The sequence below is a fragment of the Biomphalaria glabrata genome, chromosome 1, assembly GCF_947242115.1.
Source record: "Biomphalaria glabrata chromosome 1, xgBioGlab47.1, whole genome shotgun sequence".
Lineage (NCBI taxonomy): Eukaryota > Metazoa > Mollusca > Gastropoda > Planorbidae > Biomphalaria > Biomphalaria glabrata.
Window position 1 is genome coordinate 12,351,507 of NC_074711.1, and position 20,103 is coordinate 12,371,609.

At 35.4% G+C, this 20,103-nt stretch overlaps 1 protein-coding gene across 2 annotated transcripts in view; it reads left to right on the top strand.

Moving 5' to 3' along the window:
• Positions 1–3,982: 3,982 nt before the first annotated feature.
• LOC106073757 (chondroitin sulfate synthase 1-like) overlaps positions 3,983–20,103 on the top strand; it is a 35,142-nt gene continuing 19,021 nt past the window's right edge. The window contains exons 1-3 of one of the 2 annotated variants that reach the window (XM_056022466.1): positions 3,983–4,139; positions 13,347–13,384; positions 15,516–16,644. In XM_056022466.1, the coding sequence (XP_055878441.1) occupies positions 15,799–16,644 (846 nt within the window). In that variant the 5' untranslated portion in view covers positions 3,983–4,139; positions 13,347–13,384; positions 15,516–15,798. The remainder of the gene's footprint in view (positions 4,140–13,346; positions 13,385–15,515; positions 16,645–20,103) is intronic. The other variant, XM_056022458.1, reaches the window with a different exon arrangement.

The window sequence follows — 20,103 nt, forward strand, 5'->3', positions numbered from 1 at the left end:
ATTAACACTGTTAAGTCTGTTGTAGAATTAAAATATACATAACGATAATTTATAAGACAGATCAAGTAATGCAATAAGTATTTTTTTTTTGTGAAAATGTTTGTTAGTTAAAATAATTTTTAAGAATTCAAAATTTCCAGAAAATGTGTTATATATTTTAGCGCCCCTCTGCGTTTGGCGCCTTCCAGAGGGTGGCGCCCGGGGCATCGTGCCCCCTTGCCCCTCCCCCTAAACGTTCTCTGAGATTCTAGCTTCCTTTGTAATTTCATTAGTTCTGTATCTTGAATGTCAGTGAGTCATTTTTAACAACATGAATGACCAGCTCAGCTTTTGTCTCTTTACATTTGGCCTACTGTGGTGTAGAATATTTGAGTTATACAAAATAACAAACAATATTATAGTGTTTATGATGGAAGACCATAGACACTAACCCTATGTGGTAGACGCATGGGTAGACGTATTAGGAACTCCATTTATTACCAGCGGTGTTGCACTGACGCGCAAGTGTGCAAAAACATATGTTACATGAAGAGTTCCTTCTTTTTTTGACAAACAACTTAATTCACCACTATCAATGTAATACTTTTTAAAAAATTAGTTTGTCTATAGGCCTACAACTGTCATGTTTATGAATTATGTTTACATTTTATCATAGCGTCTTGAACCTACATTACGTTTGCTGACAGCAATATGTAAACTTAAATTAATATTATTTTATAGCTCCGTTGACGATGTATAGCATTCAAAGATTTATTTCTATGATATAAATTTATTTCTATGATATCTTATCTGAGAGTTCAAGATGTCTGCATACTTTGTTAAATATGCATTTAAGTATACTGCAAGTCATTAGATGCCATGGTGCCTTCATCATAACTGGAAAGTACGGAAGTCAGGAATTACTTCAATCAAAGCAGTCGCTGGCGCAGTGGCTGCGGCATGCCTTAAGTTGGTGTGAGCGATTTCTATTTCTATTCGATTTTGCGAGGCCGTCTTGTGAAACAAATAGATGTATATTTTAAATAATAAGCACTTGCAACTTTCTTAATATATTTATGGGATTGCCATTAAAGTATAAGATTATTGTAATTTATCTTACAACTATATTTGCTTTCACAGATACAACTGCCAATTCTGATAGTCTTCCTGAATCACTGTAGCTCTTTAGGCTCCCTGGGCAAAACCCAAAACTTCGCCATCATACTCTGTTCTAGGCAATATCCATTATGGGTCCATGTCCACCCTTCTATTTTTGCTTTTTGTTCTGTTGATCTCCTCTATGTTTACTTTAAACTCACAGCCTTTATCTGCGTAGTGTTTGATATATCTGTGGCATTTTACGTCTCGAGAGACGATCTTTTCCCTTTGCAACTTCTTGTGTGACTAAAGAGGCCAATCCTTGATACACAGCTGTGATCGCAGGTTGGGCATATGTGATCACCAGGCGCCGTTGCATTATCACCCTTCTTTCTGCTTCTGTAGTGTATGGCATCTGCAATCCGAGACCCGTTATGCTCTCTCTCCATGTAGATCTACATGGAGTATTTGATATAGAGAAGACTAATTTGGCTTGGACATGTCACCAGCATATCAGATGGAAGAATTCCTTAGGACAGGGGTGGGCAAATTACGGCCCGCGGGCCACATGCGGCCCGCCGGAGTGTTTTATGCGGCCCGCCGACACCTACAGAAGTCAGGTGTGCCCACTGTATATACTTATAAAAATGCAAATATTTTTAAAAAAATATCTATATAAATTATTGAAACTGTCTGATTAAAAAAAGTTTTAAGTAAACGAAGATTATGCTTATTGGCTATACATCAATACACTCAATTCAAGACACAATCTCTGATCAGTATTTATTCAATGCTATGAAGAACTGTGTTGAATGTTGAGTATGCTTGGAACAAGATGGCAAGGGTGACAACTGGTGGAGCTCGATCTTTGACTGAGTAAAATGGTGTGTTTTTTTTATATCCCAACCATAATCTTTAAACAGGAAAGTTTGCACAAAGCTTCATAAAATTTCAACTTCTTAGTAGCTAAATATGAAATAGTAATCAAAATTATCAGAACTAGAGATAATTAAGCAGAAGTAGTTTCGGTTATGAACAAACTAATTCAATATGTCCATTGCATGGGTATGGTAAACGAGAACAATGTAAAATCTCCAGGAACAAATTGTTATGTTACTTGAAGGACATTTACTGTGACCTTGTTACCAATATTTCTAAGGAAGCGTGGAAGGCAGATTTCATGTTTCATAATTGCCATTGCAATGAGCTTTTTGCATATGAAATGTAAATGGATGTTAAATCTTTTCAAACAAGGCCTTCCCATCTCTACAAGCAAGCAAAAAGAAAACAGGCTTTGTCATTTTCCTTTGCAGAAAGGTGAAATTATTTCTAGTGAAATTATTAAAAGTACAACACTTATTTAGATCCCTTAATTTTGCAATTTATAAAAGCAAGAACCGGTTTCCAATACCATTAGCTCACCATTTAGCGCAGAAGCTGATTTAGCTCCAGAGGACATAACTCCGAGCAAAGAGAATTTCCAGTCAGTACTTCCACAGGAGTCTTATGAGTGCCAGAAGCTGTATGTCAACACTTTAAAAAATGTGCTGCTGTTCACACTATTTGAGTACACATTCATCTGTTCTTCTTCTTCTTTGTTCTCATTTTACATGTTGGAGGGTTCAGAACAGTATTTAAGATGAACCGCGCAATGTTTTTCATATCAGGCAGTTCTCCGAATAGTTTTGGTTCTATAGGAGGGCTTTGGGGTCAGAGTCCTGTTCGGGTCTCTGATTTAGTATGCACCATTGAAGGACATGGTCAGCATTCTCTGGTGATGCACCAAAAGGGCAAGTTTCGCTCGTCCCGAAATTTAACTTCCGGAACATATATTGTCTCATCCAGTGAACAAGCATTATATATTGGGTGGGGGGAAACTAAACAAGTATAATTACTGGTCGATTTTGACTGACTGTAATTTGACAGCAGTCACAAGGGTAACAACTAGTAAGCTAGTTCCACAGTTCCGGAACATTATGCACGAGTGTAAAAGTAAAATACTGCACATTAAGTACAACTGTATATTAGTGTATATTAGTTATTGTAATATAAAAAGACAACAGCAATAAAAAAAATTATTAATTGATTTCAGAAATTGCTACCTCTTCTTGTAAGTCCTTAACGTGAAGTGTGGAAAAAAAGAAACGTGAATATAATACAGTGTAACTATGAATTAAAAGTTAGCTAGAGTATCTTTCTAAGTTGTATATACATATGCGGCCCGCCATTCCCAAATTTAAAGAAATGCGGCCCTCGATCCAAAAAGGTTGCCCACCCCTGCCTTAGGACATTCTCAATATAGGAGGGTTTTTGGGGCTAGAGTCTTGTTCTGGCCTTTTGACATAGTATGCAGCTTAAAAGGACATGGTCTGCATTCTCTGGTGATGCTCCACAAGGGCAGGTTTCGCTTGTCTCGACTTTTAGCTTCCGGATCATATGTTGTCTCATTCTGTTGTGTCCGGATGCGTCATTTGTTTTGTGTAATGCACAAATTGTAAGACAAATTTCCATACGGACAATAAAGATTATTATTATTATTTGATAGGTCTACTGTGCTTCCAGATATGTGAATTCGTATTCCACGTTAAGGTGGTGTCCATTCATTGAGGCTGAGTAGATACATTTTGCTGGGTGACTTCTGAAAGTGAGACATATGACTTCTGTTGTTGTTGTTGTTGTTTTTTTTTTTTTGGAGGTTTATTGTTGTCCATTATTTCTCAAATGAAGATTGATTTATAGTTTTATTTTATCACATAACTGTTCAGTGTATTTGTGTTATTGATGTGTTGTTTCTAGTCATCAGGCACCTCACGCGTATGACTTTGACCTGTCTAGTCGACATTTTATAGCATTTTTGGGCGCTTCGAGTTGGCAAGATTGGTACACACTATATTTAACTTTTTTGGTGAGGTGATGATTTAGATCTATCTATATAGGTCCATATTATATGAGTTTGATAGATCTAGTGCAGTGAATGCTGTCGTGGAAAGATGGAATGTATACTATCTATATCTATATTTATATATTACAATTTGATCTAGATCTGAGATTCTAGTCTATAGGTAGGTAGATCTATATTAATTTTACATTTAATCTAGATTATCTCTTTCTTCTAAGTCTGTTGACTATTTATAAAAAGTATATTAGACCCTCGCCCTCTCCTCTGTCACTGTGACTGAGCCTGAGCTGAGACGGCTGAGTCAGTGATTGTCTCAGTACACTCTCAGACGTCTCAGTGTCTGTCTCTATTGACTCTATATTTACTTAATAAACTTAATTTTATATTTACTCGCCTATATGATACTCTAACTTAATAACTAATCTCTATCTAATCAATAATATGATAATATCGGTCTATAAAAATAATAATCAAATAATCAGTATCAGAGTTTCACAGTAAGTTAGTAACAGTACAGTAGGCTTCAGTAGCACAGGTACAGTGTTACAGAGTGATGAGTGTATGATTATTATTTTTTTTTATTGATAGTGTATAATCATGTCATTGTCATGTTACTTAGTCTTAGACTTAGATGTCTTAGTTTATAGTTTTTATCAAGTTTATTATACTTTATACATTAGAAACTAATGTCTAATACTAAACTAATGTAGACGTAGTCTATGATTCTATCACTATGATTATAGTATGATTATCTTTTTCTTCTAAGTCTATTGTCGTATTGACTATTTATAAAGGATAGTAAGTAGACCCTCTCCTCTGTCGGCTCTGTGAGCTGTCTCAGTGTCTGTCTCTATCTAATATTCTAATCAAACAATAATATCAGTCTATAATCAGTATCACAGTACAGTGTTACTGAGTGTATCATGTCATTGTCATGTTACTTAGTCTTAGTTTATAATAGTTTATTATACTTTATACTAAGTAATGTAGATGTAGTCTATGATTCTATCACTATGTCTATATACTTCAATTCTCATCAGACTATTAATGACATAGTCGTCATAGTCAATGATAGTCATAGTGACATATTATAAGTCTAGTAAAAAATAGTTCTAAAGTCTAGTTAGTAGATTATAGAAAAATACTAGAGTAGTTTATTTAATCCGGACATTACATGAATTCGGACACTCTCTGTTTTTGTGGTCATTAAATCTTTATTTCAATATTTAATATGAAACTAGTGTGCTGTATAATGTGCTTGCCCATTTTCCAATGATTCGGACACAATTTCCTTCCATTTAGTTGTCTTTTTATGTAAGAAAAAAGAATTTCAAATGTGTAAGTCAGGTTGTTGTTTTTTCTTATGTTACCTGGATGACTTTACCTCTTCCTAGGGTTAAGACTATATTTTTTGGTTGGGTAAGCCATTGCTAATGAGCCAGGCAATATTTATTCTGTTTTTGGAGCTGATTTATTTGATTCATAAGCCAAGTTTTTTGATTCCATACAAAAGAAAATTAAAAGGGTGTTTGTATTAAATTACGATTTTCTTACCAAAATTTATTTCAGATAAAGTTTTGGACATCAGTGTTAATGATCTTATATAAATAAATATTATATTTGTTTGTTTGTTGTTTTTTTATAGAGAATAAATGGGCAAATGTTTGGAGTGAGCTTGATATATTGAATGACTTAAATGCCCAGATCTAGACCTACTAGATAGATCTAGATTTATATAGAGAGAAAATATAGAGGATTCAGCTATTGTAGAATATTCGTGTTACACAAATAACAAACTAGTGTTTAAGAGGGAAGACATATTAGGAACTCCATTTATTATGTAAACACAAGCGGTGTTGCACTGACGCGCTAGTGTGCAAATGTACATATATTACTATTATGTTACATCTCTCTTCTTTAATTTAGAAAATCTATTTATCAGAATAACTAACAAACTAGTCAACTAAAAAGTCTAATCAGTTCATCACAAATCAAGTCTCTTGGGTTTGTTAACTATTCTGCCTGAGCGTGTTACATAAGGTTCATTTGGTCTAGAGGTGTTAGAAGAAGCAGTGTGTAGTGGCGGCTCAAAATCTAGTGTAGTTTGTAATCTTGGACTCTCTAGATTTAGTGGTTCTGGTTGTTCTGAGATGTCATCTGGAAAGTCATAAATATTGTCAAATCTGTTTGCTTTCTCAGAAGACTTTCTGATGTGTATTCTGTTTCTTCTGTAGACCTTATTTCCACTTTTGACATTATACGATCTAGGCTTAGAATGCTTCGAAACTACTGTTCCTGGTTTCCACTCAGAATTAAGTTGCATTCTGACTGCCGTTCCGTTTTGTAGTGGATTATGACTCTTAACTCCTTTCCTCTTATCATAACAATGTTTCTCAGACTGTTTCTCGGAGTCAAAGTGTTTCTTCACCACCTTGAGATCTGGTGTCTTGGTAGGTATTAGCGGTTCTGACACATTTTGATTCTGTTGTTCAGCACACTTGCTACAATCCCTAACTGTCACTTCAATGTCTGCATTCATGCCTGGCCAATACATGACTTCTCTGGCTCTCTGCTTACACTTGACTATTCCTAAGTGAGACTTGTGAATCAGATTTAGCATGTATTTACGTAAGCTTGGTGGCATGACTATTCTCAGACCTTTGTATATAATACCATCCGAAGTTGATAACTGGTCTCTTGAATCCCAATACGGCCTGACTTCAATTGGAGTCTCGCTTCTTGTGTCTGGCCAACCAGTCATAATTACTTCCAGAAGCATTGAAAGTTCCTTGCTTGTACAGTCTTTAATTTCATTGTATTTCGAATCACTTACAGAGATCATATGCACTGAATCATCTGTAAATTCACATGTCTGTGTATCAGTATTTGGTAGATGTGCACGAGAAAGTGTATCGGAGATAAACATTTCCTTGCCTTTTCTGTAACAGACTTTCAGATCATACCACTGCAGTCTTATTAGCATCTTCTGTATTCTCATTGGTGCTGACAATAGAGGTTTCTTGAAGATTTGCTCCAGAGGTTTGTGATCATTATAAACTGTTACTTCTTTACCAAATATGTAGCAGTGAAATTTGCTTGTACTATACACAATTGAGAGCATTTCCTTCTCAATTTGAGCATATCTTGTTTCTATATCTGTGAGAGCTCTTGATGCGTATGCAATTATACGACCTTCCTGGAGTAATACTGCTCCCAGTCCATCTTTACTTGCATCACATTCTATCTCTACGTTCTTGTTGACATCATAATATGCTAAAACTGGAGGGTTTGTACAAAGATGTTTCAATTCTTTGAAACTCTTGTTTTGTTCATGATTCCATTGAAATTCTATATCATCTTTTAGAAGCTTTCGTATTGGAGCATCTGCTTGACTTAGATAAGGAATAAATTTTGCTAGGTACTGAATTAAACCTAGAAATCTTCTGATTCCATCTTTGTCTTGAGGAGCTGGCATGTCAATAATTGCCTTTATCTTTGCTGGATCTGGTTCTAAACCTTTCTCTGACAAGATATGGCCCATATAAGGTACTCTGTTTTGCCTTATCTTGCACTTGTCATAGTTCAGCTTTAGATTGTACTCCGTTGCTCTTTGCATGACTTGTTTCAAAATGTGATCATGATGTTCAACATCTCTACCAGCTACTAGAATGTCGTCTATGATGACATATGCTCCTTCAATTCCTTGAAGCATTTCATCCATAATTCTTTGGTAAATTTCTGGCGCTGATTTGATACCAAAAGGTAATCGTAACCATCTATATCTTCCCAGAGGTGTGTTGAAAGTTGTGAGAAATGAAGATTCTCTTTCAAGCTTTATTTGCATAAACCCTGACTTGGCATCGAGAACTGAGAATATATTCGAATCTGGAATATTAGTGATCACATCTTCAATAGTTTTCATCGGGTGATGTTCCCGTCTGATTGCTTTATTGAGATCTTTTGGATCAATACATATTCTCACTTTGTCATTCCTGAACGAAACAACCATGGAGCTAACCCATTCAGTAGGTTCATGTACTGGAGTAATAAATCCATCAGCTTGCATTTCTTTAAGTTTTTCTTCAACTTTATTGCGTAGCGATGCTGCTAAGCGACGTGGTGGATGGATAACTCCTTTAGCATTTTCCTGTAACTGAATCTTGTATTCTCCTGGCAGTGTTCCAGTTGTTTTCAGCATTTCAGGAAATTCTCTTTGTAACTCGTCTTCTGCCTTGGATTCTATGCTGTCTATCCGTTGTAGTAGTCCTAAACATTCTGCTGTGTCACCACTCAAAATGTTCTCTTGGCTAATGTCTACTACCTCAAACCTTGCTTTCACCTCTTGGATATTATTTTTCAAAGGTAGCACTACTGCTCCTAAAGTCTTAATAACATGATTAGAGTAAGACTTGAGCGACTTTGCTGAATAAGCAAGTTTTACTTTGTCTTTGAGCTTTTCAAACTCTGACTTGACAAGAATGTTACATCTTGCACCAGTGTCGATACGAAAAATTAATGTCTTGCCATGCACGACTAGTTTTACAGTCCACTTGTCTTCGACGACATTGATGTTCTCAATATTACCCTTTCTATACTGGCTACTTGCAGTGCTAACAGGTATAATATTTTCATCACTGTGACTGTCATCTTCTACTAGATTGACGTTGCGTCTTTTTCTGCACATTTGAAACCAGTGGTTTTTCTTCTTGCAGAAATTGCATGTGGTTCCTATTGCTGGACATTTTCCCTTTTCGTGGTTCTTGCCGCATTTACTACATAATTTATCTGAGTTATCTTTAGACTTCTGCTTTAGTACATTGTGTGACCCTCTCTTGATCGCTAGAACTTCTTGGCCCCTAAACATTTTCACTTGGCTTTGCGACATCTCATATTGTTGTCCAATTTCTATTGCCTTGCTAAGGGTCAACTTCTGTCCCTGATCAAGAAGTCTTAATTGTACCTTTTCGTGTATGACTCCACTAATGATCAAATCAATAAGCATATCGTCTGGGTTGTCATACTCACAGTCCATAATGAGAAGCTTTAGGTCTTTAACAAAGTTATCAAAACTTTCTCCTTCTACCTGCTTTCTCTGATGTGCTCTAAATCTAGACACTCTTTTATTTTGTCTTGGCCTTATGTAGTCTTCTATTTTCTTTAATAGAAATTGCGGATCTCCCTCTTCACTATCAGTAATATTTAGAGTTTTGTAAACTTCACGGCCTTGTTGACCTATCCACATTCCCAGCCATCCGGCTTTTTGTTTACTATCGGCACCAGCTAACGGTCCTTTGAAACAAAAGCTCACCTGCTGTTGAAACCTTAAAAACTCTTGATACAGATCTTTAGCATTCCAATTCAAGATTGGTTGCTCAAAATAAAAAGAAGCCATTATTAGATTAATAAAAACCTTTGTCTGGACAGCTTTTCAAGTTTTATTCTGACACCATGTAGAATATTCGTGTTACACAAATAACAAACTAGTGTTTAAGAGGGAAGACATATTAGGAACTCCATTTATTATGTTACTATTACTATTATGTTACAGCTATTTAGGCAAGAATGGCTATCCTAACCTGTACTATACTACAAAAAATCGTCTGTATTAGAAATTTATTAAATGAATAAAAAAAAAACACAAACATTCAACACACATCTAATCATGCAAACATAAAATAAGTCTGTGTAGAAGTCACTATCCCAGTGACCTAATTTTGGTAGAAAAAGTGTGTTTATATTTTTATTTTTTTTGTTCCTATTTATGCATAATTTGAAAACATGTTAATGATTTCATGTGAGGGGCTATGCCTGGAGATCTTAAAATTTAGTTAATGTTAATATAGAATTAAAATCTGAGTTTATTGATGCCTAAATATGAGAGACTGTCTGAATAAATTATGGTGTCCGGAATCAAATTTAATGTGGGTCAAATTTGTCTGAATTAAATGAAAACACATGACCTCTTTGACCTTAAATATAATAACAAATTCAGGTTAGGGGTACAAATATAAGTAGTCATCCTTATTCTCCTTAAACTAAAGAAGATTTTGATACTTCTATAAACTATAATGATTAATAATGGAATGATAATCTAGACTCTAGACTAATGCGCTAAATTTATAACTAAAAACGTAAAGTGACAAAAGTAAATTGAAATTCTAGAATTAGAATGACTAGATCTTAGATTAGATCTTAGATCTAGATATCTATATCTATATACCATCTATACTAGATTAGTTAAGTTAGATTAGATAGATAAGTAAATCTAGATATATATATATATATATATATCTGGTAACTAGTTTAATAGTAAGTAGATAATAATGATAGATCTATCTAGAGTCTAGGTCTAGATCTATATTATACTAAGTAAGATGATACTAAGTAATCTCTCTGTGGCATTTTACGTCTCAAGAGACGATCTTTTCCCTTTGCAACTTCTTGTGTGACTAAAGAGGCCAATCCTTGATACACAGCTGTGATCGCAGGTTGGGCATATATAATCACCAGGCGCTGTTGCATTTTCACCCTTTCTGCTTCTGTTGTGTATGACATCTGCAATCCCTGACCCTTCCTTTATGCTCTCTCTCCATGTGGATCTGTCAAGTGCCACCTCTTCCCAGTTGCCAGTGTCGATTTTGAAGAGCTTCATGTCACGTTTGCATACATCCATATTATGTAAAAGTGGGCGACCAACGGCTCTCCTGCCTTCTATTAGATCGCCATACAGGATGTCCTGTGGAAGTCAACCTACTGGCATTCTACGAACGTGGCCAAGCCAGCCAAGCCGTCTGCTGCTGATAACAGAGCGGATGTCCTGGCATCCTGCACTTTGTAGCACTTCCTCATTGGTTATCTTATCTTGCCACCTTATTTTAAAGATCCGCCTTAGGCATCGGAGGTGGAAGACATTCAGCTTTTTTTCTTGCCATGAGTAGGTTGACCATGTTTCACTTCCGTACAGCAAGGTGCTCAACACACAGGTCCGGTAGACTAGGGCTTTAGTACTGCTATTCAGCAATATGTTGTCCCGGACTCTTTTCTGCAACCGTGACATGGTGGCCATTGCCTTGGCTATCCTGTTGTTTATGTCTTTATCCAGTAGAGTGTTGTTGGATATGATGGAGCCAAGGTAACAAAAGTGATCAACAATTTCTAGTGGTTGGCCATTAATGCTTACTTGAGGTGCAGTGTCACTCTGCTATACGTTAGTGAAACATGGTCAACCTACTTTTGGTAGGAAAAAAGCTATTTTCATATTCACAGAATGCCACAATCACAAGGTCAACTCCCAAGCAGGAGAGATGCTGGTTGTTCACTTTTAAGGTATACTGATGTATGCAAACATGACATGAAGGTCTTAAAAATCAACTCTAACAGATGGGAAAAAGATGCATTGGATAAATTCACATGGAGAACATGCATAAATGAAGGGTCCTGGATTGCTGATGTGACAGTACCTGGTGCTTACAGATTTGATAGCATCTGTGTATCAAGGATTGGCCTCTCTAGTCACACGAGAAGTTGCAAATGGAAAAGATTGTCTCTCGAGACATAAAAATGCCACTGAGATCTAAATCTAATAATTTATAATAATAATGATTAGATCTATTAATTATAAATAAATTTATCAACAAATATACTTGGTCACAGATGACAACATGTGCTGATTCTAGCTCTGCATAGATCACTGATGCCCAACATCGCAACAGAACTAGATCTCAGCACTGAGACTATTCATCTAAACATTAATCACATTATCTGTGGTTTATAGTCTACTGCCACTGATCATCACATGACACTGACCATCATTTATTTTCAAATTCTATAAACGACCCATCACTGACCTTGCTGTCAATAAAATGAATACATTACTAACAACTTACTAAAAGTACTAAATATTTAAATAAAACTCATTGTTAATTATCAGCGTTTTATCAGTTTGCTAGCATTTTAATAAAAACAAACTTATTTGTCTTACCGAGCGTGTTCACATTTCACTCTCTACATAAATATTAGTGCTCACACTCTTCCCTGTTGTGATCATGTTCCGATTTGTGTCTACTCTACTGTTTCTTCCTCACTGTGTCTTTTTGCCTCTGTCCAAAATTGTCTTGAATATCAACGATATGAGAGAAGACGTTTCCCAAAAATAAAATTACTAAACCAGACCTGCCTACCGTTACGCAAAATGCGTATTCGTTACGCAAAATCTCCCAAAAATGACCGTCAGTACGCAAATACGCATTTAACCCGTCGCGTTACGCATTTCGTATCCTTTTTTTTTCCTCTCTTGACTACCTTACGAGCGGTCACGGAGGTCACGCTAAGCCGTTCTGTTGGGGGGTGGGGGGTGGAAGAAAAGGTGGGGGAACACATTGTGTCCAGATCTATACGTTGATACGTTGATTGGTTCTTAATAGCAATTAGATTTAGTCTAGAAATGAAGAAAGCGAGAGTGAGGGAGTGGCAGGTTGGTACCGTCAGTTAGCTGATACACCAACGTACTTTTTTTTTTTAGAAATTAATTATGTTGAATCCCTGATTCCCATATTCATTTGTATAGAAAAAAATATCGAAGTGCTATCCATTCAAAACACATTGAGTGACATTGTAGATATCTTGTCTAGATCTAGATCTGGATTCTAGATCTAGAATCTAGATAACTTGTTATACAAGAATAGATCTAGCTAGAGTCTAACTAGCAGCTAGTCATTACGTTATGTCATGATTCTCAACATTAGTCATTACTATACTCTACAATCTAGATCCAATTTAGTTGCAGTATGATTTAGATTGACTAGATCTAGATCGATAACATCTACTACCATCTAGTCTAGATCTAGACTAGATTCTTAGTCTTAGTATAGAATAGATCAAGAATGAAGGTAGGCCTACGAAAGTTTGGAGTAGACCTACGTTTGTAGCGGATCCACGGCATCGGTAACACTCTTGAGCCCAGATCTAGAGTAGATTATATTCATTATATAGACAGATCCAGATCTAGGCTAGATATCATCTCTATTGTCGTATTGATCTAGATTTAGATTGTAGATCTAATCATGACATCTAGATCTAATATTATATATATATATATATATATATTAATATATATATATATATATATATATATATGACAAAATAGTGGATCGCGTAAGTGTTACGCATTCTGGTGCCAAAATACGCATTTTGAACATCAGCGTTACGCATTTGGACTTTTTTTGGTAGGCAGGTCTGCTAAACACACAAAAATTTGTTTTCACAACTTCTTGACATTAGGATTCATTGAAATTAAAACATATGCATAACTATACATAAATAATTGAACCTTTTTCTAAATAAAAACTGTTTATAATTTTAATTCTTACAGTGCAGCATTATTCTAAGTGAGTAACTTTGCTAGGGCTGGTGAGTGTGGTGTTACTCTCAGCGCATTTCAGTATCTTTATAATGTTCAACTTTTTATTTCTCTCTTTATTTTTTATTTTCTGCATGCGAGAGTGGTTGTTCTTTGTTTTGGTTGTAGATAGGAAGGGGGACTAAGACATTAAAAAAAATTTTTTAATGACAACACTGTGTTAGTGGTTCTGCTTATTATTGTATATCAAAGGACCTGAAGTATTTAAATAATTCAAATTCTTAATGCATTTTTTTCATCTTTTATTAAATTTAAAGTGACAAATAGTGTTTAGGTTTGTGATTTGTCAATATTTATGGATTAAAAGTAGAATACTAAGGTTAAATCTTTCAGTAGATCAATTTTTTAATTTTTTATATATATTATAATAAATAGAGATATTGTTTTTCCATGCTTTAAACTAATTAAAATAAGTATTTTTTAAATTTATAATTTTTTTTTCTTCTTTTTTTCATACACTTTTGTAGCCAATTCATTTTCCTTTAAAATTAAGTCATATATATGTTTTATATGATTTTAGCATAAAATACAAAATTTACATCATTTTTAGTAACACTACCCCTTGCTAATTTTGTTCATCCCAGTAAACTCCATTTTTTTCGATCAAAATAATTTGCACTGAAAGAGTCAAAATAAAATTCCCTCACTTTGGTTTACTTATAAATGTGCTTATTTACTTTGGCATATATATTGAATATATATATATAACTTTGTAGTATAGATGCTATACTATAGATACAAAATAGCTAGTTTGAGAGTACAATGTCATGCTAAAGTGGTTCATAATTTCATCCATTATTTTAGCACTAACTTCATAGATGACAATGTTATTTTTTGAACACAACTGAAAGAGTAGTAATACTTTTAAATAGTACACACACAAAACACATGGCTATAGAGATAAAATGAATTGATAACTGTGTTGTGATAACTAAATAGGATGTATGCAGTATTGCTTTCTTAGTGCACAATTACTTCAATAAAAACTCTGCTACTAGGTGTGTATCTTGAGGTAGCATTGATTCAAGATGCATTGATATGCTAAGGAAATACATCGAAATTAGTTACACACAATACACTATACTTAATTACAAAGATCTGGATGGGGATAATATAGTATATAAAGAGTTTTACAATTTCATATCATAGAAAGTAGAGAATAACTTTGTATTGTAATTTTAATCTCTTTTTTTTTTTTTTTTTTTTTTTTTTGTAACCAAGCAAGTAATTGTCTACATTTAATACCTATTTATCTTTTATGTTTTTTTTTTTTTTTAAATCCAAACTCCCCTGTTACTATGGCTAGACTAATTGATAGCTTTAAAATAACATTAGTGGTAATCCTTTGAGGTAAAGAAATCTGTTGACAACAATGGGTTACATGCATGTCAAAAATATCAAAGGTCATGTGAGCTTGTTGGCATTACTTTGTTTCATGGCTCATGATCCACATTGTGTGACTAAGGAGGCAGAAGCACAACTGACTTTCTCACACATTACTCTGTAGTTCCATTTTTTTATGCTTTTTTTTTTTGCTGATGAGATGAAGTGATCTAATGTAACTACATTTATTTTTCATTATTCAGTACATATACCTTGATTATATAAAGAAAATATAATACCACATAATCTTTAATATATTAGTAATTTTTGCATGAAAATTGTTTCCATTCTTTATTAGTGTTAATTATAAAATGTGTGGGTTTGGTTATTAAGTTAAATGCATACTATCAACAAATGTATGTTTGTATAATAAAAAAAAAATTTTTTTTTTTGACGAAGTGTGCACCAATATGAGTGCCTGTATTGTAAACAAAAAAGATGGTTAAAGCCTATGTTGTAAGCAAAAAGATGTTTGAATTATATTTTATTTTTTTTCTAAATTAGTTTCAATTTGTCTGAATTGTTTGAAATAGATATTAAAAAGTTTCAAAACCCTAAATGTTAAAACCATTCTTTTCTTTTGATATCCTCTCCAGTGAAAGTTTCTTTAATATTGATATTTTTGTTATTGATAATACTAATGAATTTTATTTGTTAAGTATATTAGAGATATGTATAAAATGTATCCTTACATGAAATTTTTTAAAACTTAACCGAGCATAAATATATTTTTTTCAGGTTTGTGATACTGCAATGACTCTCACATTGTCTTGTAACACTATTTCCCTTTTACAAGTACATGCCCAGAGTGATGTTAAATCAAGAAAATGATGCTCATGATATTTGACAGCAATGCCTTGGACCCACCACATTTGTGTCTATCAAGACATTACTCAGTTTATCATTGAATATAAGGATATTGAGTGCCAACTGTCATTAAAACAGTATTGCACATTCTCTGGTAAACAACTGCAGTTGTGATATCATCTTTGTAGGCTTAAAAAAAATAGCTTAGATTAAAATGCCTAATAAAAATCAATCTAATGGAGTAGCAGTTCGTCAGCATTCATCCCCTAGAAAATTCAGTCCAAGTGGGATTAAAGGATGTACTTCCACTATTCTAATCGGCCTCTTGGGATTTCTTTGTGGTATCTTGTTGGTCAATTGGTGTAAAGTAGGGGTGTTTTCCAGATGTGGAACACAAGGCTCCTGCTGCAAGGAAATTCGCATAGGCTCTGCCACAGCAGAAACCCTTGAAGAACCAGTGGAGATGTCTGAAAGCCTAGCTGAAAAGGATAAAGATAATTTTATTTTTGTTGGAATTATGACTGCGAAAAAGTTTATTGACAACCGTGGACTTGCCTCCCATAGAACTTGGGCTAGTAACATCAATGGTAAAGTGATGTTTTTCTCCAGCGAAGGCTCCACCTCCAGTTACGGTGTACCTGTTGTGGCTTTGACTGGTGTGGATGACCACTATCCACCTCAGAAGAAATCGTTTATGATGTTGAAATACATGTATGATCATTTTTTAGATAAGTATGAGTGGTTTATGAGAGCAGACGATGATGTGTTCATTAAAGGAGACAGGCTGGATGAGTTCTTGCGAGGCATCAACAGTTCCCAGGCATTATTTATTGGCCAGGCTGGCACTGGCAAAGCTGATGAGCTGGGAAAACTGGCATTATCAGCTGATGAAAACTTTTGTATGGGTGGACCTGGAATGATCTTTAGTAGAGAAACTTTGAGAAGGATGGCACCACACATAAGCTACTGCTTACGTAATCTGTACACAACCCATGAAGATGTGGAAATAGGAAGATGTGTCCGTAAATTTGCAGAAATACAGTGCACATGGTCTTATGAGGTATGTACTTTTTATTTAATATAACATTTTACCTGCATTTGTTTTTGACACATTTTTTTCTTAATTCAACAACATAAATGAAGTTTAGTTTCGTGTTTTTGTAGTTTATGATTGCGCCGATAGGGAAAAACAAGCTGCAGCCGATGGGGAAAAAAAAACAAGCTGCATCCGATGGGGAAAAAAAAACAAGCTGCAAATGCGTTTCATTGTATATCATTATATAGTTGTAAAATGTATTATGCGGCTATATTCATACCTCAACAGGTGCAAGTAATGTTTGTGATCTCCGCTTAACATGTATATAAATAATATAGGGACTATAAGAATAGAATTCTATATTTCTCTTGGTTTTTATATAAGTGCTAAATTGTTGATGGTCTGTGTGTTGATAAGTAGATCTATGAATGTTGATGTTGCATGCGAGATCGTAGGAGACACAACAACATATTAAACAGAGAAGATAAATTGAATCAATCACAGCTGATAAACCTCAAACACTTGAATGCATAAGAAAAGGGCACAGTCCTCTGTCGTTGCTAACTTGGTGGCGTCCTTCCTGTCCGTTACTACCCTATTTCCGTTCTTACTTTTTAATTTCTCCTCACGTCACTACGGAAAAACCCAATTAACCCAAACTTCTACGCGTCGTGTCATCACATATTCAATGTATGAACCTAAACATTTGTTTGTGTATGAATGTGTTTGGAAAAGGGGGAGGGGGTGCGGTGGCTGAGTAGTTAAGCGCTCGGCTTCCGAACCTTGGGTGCTGGGTTTGAATCTCAATGAAAACTGGGAGTTTGAATTTCGGGATTTGTAGGCGCCCCTGAGTCCATCCGACTTTAATGGGTACCTGACTTGAGTTAGGGAAAGTAAAGGTGGTTGGTCGTTGTGCTGGCCACGTGACACCCTGTTCCTTGTTGGCCATAGAAAACAGATGACCATAACATCGTCTTTCCCATAGATCACACGGTGTGTAAGGGAAAATAATTTACTATGACTGTGTTCCTAAACGAATATAAACAAAGTAATGCTTTGAAATGCAAACTTCTATTCTAGCACTACTTTTCATAGAAAGCGGTACATAGATTGACTAACAATAGCTTGGTTAAACTAATACGCCTAGATTTTTTTGTTGCATTCTTGTGGGACATGGTTTTGGGTTGCAGTAGATAAATAGACAAAAAGGTAATGGTATGGCTATTTCTGTACTCCAGCCACACAGTTTACATGTCACGCATAATTTGAAAAACATTCCCTTAATTGTGACACCTCTCTCTTCCCCTCTTCGTTTTTTTTTTTCACAATCCTCTTTAGTGTATAAAATGTGTTAAAGCTTGATGAAGTACATCTAGAATAAAGTCTAATTAGGCCTGGTGTGTCCACTACCACAAACTAGTATACTTGTAATTAGGGTTACCAGACGTCCTCCCTTTTGAGGTCGTGTCCTCCGTCCGGTAGGCATTTGGCTGAAGTGTGAATATGTCTGGCTTTTACTCTTGTTGTTTACTGCATATTATCCAAACTCGCTCATCAATAACAGAGAGATGACACATTTTCTATCTCCTTCGTTTATTCAAGACTGTTCAAAAGAAACCTAGTGTTCCTGAAGCTCTGTTCCCTCACGGCATACTCATGATACTGCTAGAGTAGAGAGGATTTCCCGGCCGTTTTGGTATGTGCTTGAGATAATCGTAAGACTGGTCCCAAGTGCGAACCACGACGCTTTCATCCCCTGCCATAATTATCTTTATTTCTGTAGGAATGCCAAATCAATGTTGATATATCATTTTTTGCTGATCAACGCACAATTAAAAAAAAGGGGGCGGGGGAATAGATTGATTTACTGAGAGGCACAAAAATGCAGTCTTTCAGTGCACCCGCAATCTATGTTTGCGGGAATGATGAACTAATACAAAAAGTCGTCTTTGTCTTGAAAAGTTATGACCTAATATGTCACGACTTGTTTCTTCAGATTGGAGAGTTTCACGATCAAGGTCAAGGACGCTAAATTGAACTGAAACATTGCGACCTAATTAAACGTTACAAAGGGAAAAGCTTACAAATATTGAGTCTGCAGTGTACGAAAGTGAACACACATCTGGAGTCCTAAATTTGCTTTCTTATAGACATCACTTTGTTTTTGAGGAGCCTAGGCCTACATTGATTGGTAGCTCTTTTGAGGCTTGGAAGTTTTACTATCCGAGTTGCATCGGTAGGAGGGAACAAATTCTAATGATAGACATTTTCGCATCCATAGCTCTTTAAAAAAATTAAATTTTTATATTATAGTTGGCATATCTTCGACACATTGGTTTGTGAGACAATAGGAATTTTAACTTCTGCGGACATCCCTTGCAGCAGTGAAACGGTAAACACGTGTTGCCACATGGTGCACCGGAAGTGAACGCGGGTGATGAATAATATTATGAGATACTGCTGAGTTAGAATCTACGTCCCGGTTTCGCTCCTATTTCTTCGTGCCCCCCCCCCCCCCCCCCGGTTCTCTCAGTTTATCTCTGAATTTTTCTCTCCCTCTCAGTTTCTCTGTGAATTTGTTTGGCCTAGTCTAATTTTACAACCAACCCGGTACTCCCCTTGAGAATGTTTATTATGGACTATTCCTTTTATGTAAGGTCTTAATTACTTTTTTTTTTACCATAGGATTGATGCTTTCAATAAAAGCAAAATGATTTTCTGAGATGTTGAACAAATTGATTGAGTCGACAAAGTTGACAAAGTGTCTATGCTTTTAAGCAGATGCTGTTTGGAAATGTACTTAGACACACGATGCCTTATGGAATTACTGTCGAATCTTTACCTAGATTCCTAGCCTGGAATACACTGCCTTTCTTAGTCTTCTCTACTATTTGGCGTTTATGAAAAGAATTATATCAGAAGCGGAACTAAAATACGGCTTTTTCTCAGGCGTATCGGAATTATATATTCACACATACACACCTACGACATGTGTTAACAAACTATTTAGGCCATAGTATTTTTCGGGGATTGCCGAATTTTTAAGTCACGTGGCTGAGAAAAGTTGTGAAACATTTTCCTGTCAATGTAAGGAGAGCGGGTCTTAAACTCAAGGACCTCTGTGACACAACAGGATGAGATAGTAATAGAAACCTCCTAGCCCAGATAACATCTAGTTTAGATGCAACCTGAATATGATTCTTCACCATCGTCTGTGTAATAGTTGCCAGACAGCGTGGTTCGATTGGCCGAGATTAATGATTCTTCAGCTTGGTGTTTGAAATGACCATCCATACTTTAATCCTCGATCAAGTACATAAACAAAGTCTATGTGATTCCTTTGATTCGTTCCTTATTCTGAAAGAAAACAGCGAAAGAAAAAGTGTAGGAACAGATGATTTTGCTTTTTAACTTGCAACAAACAAATAAAGGAAAATAAAAGTCATGATACCATTTGACCCCCCCCCCTCTTTTTTTTTAAAT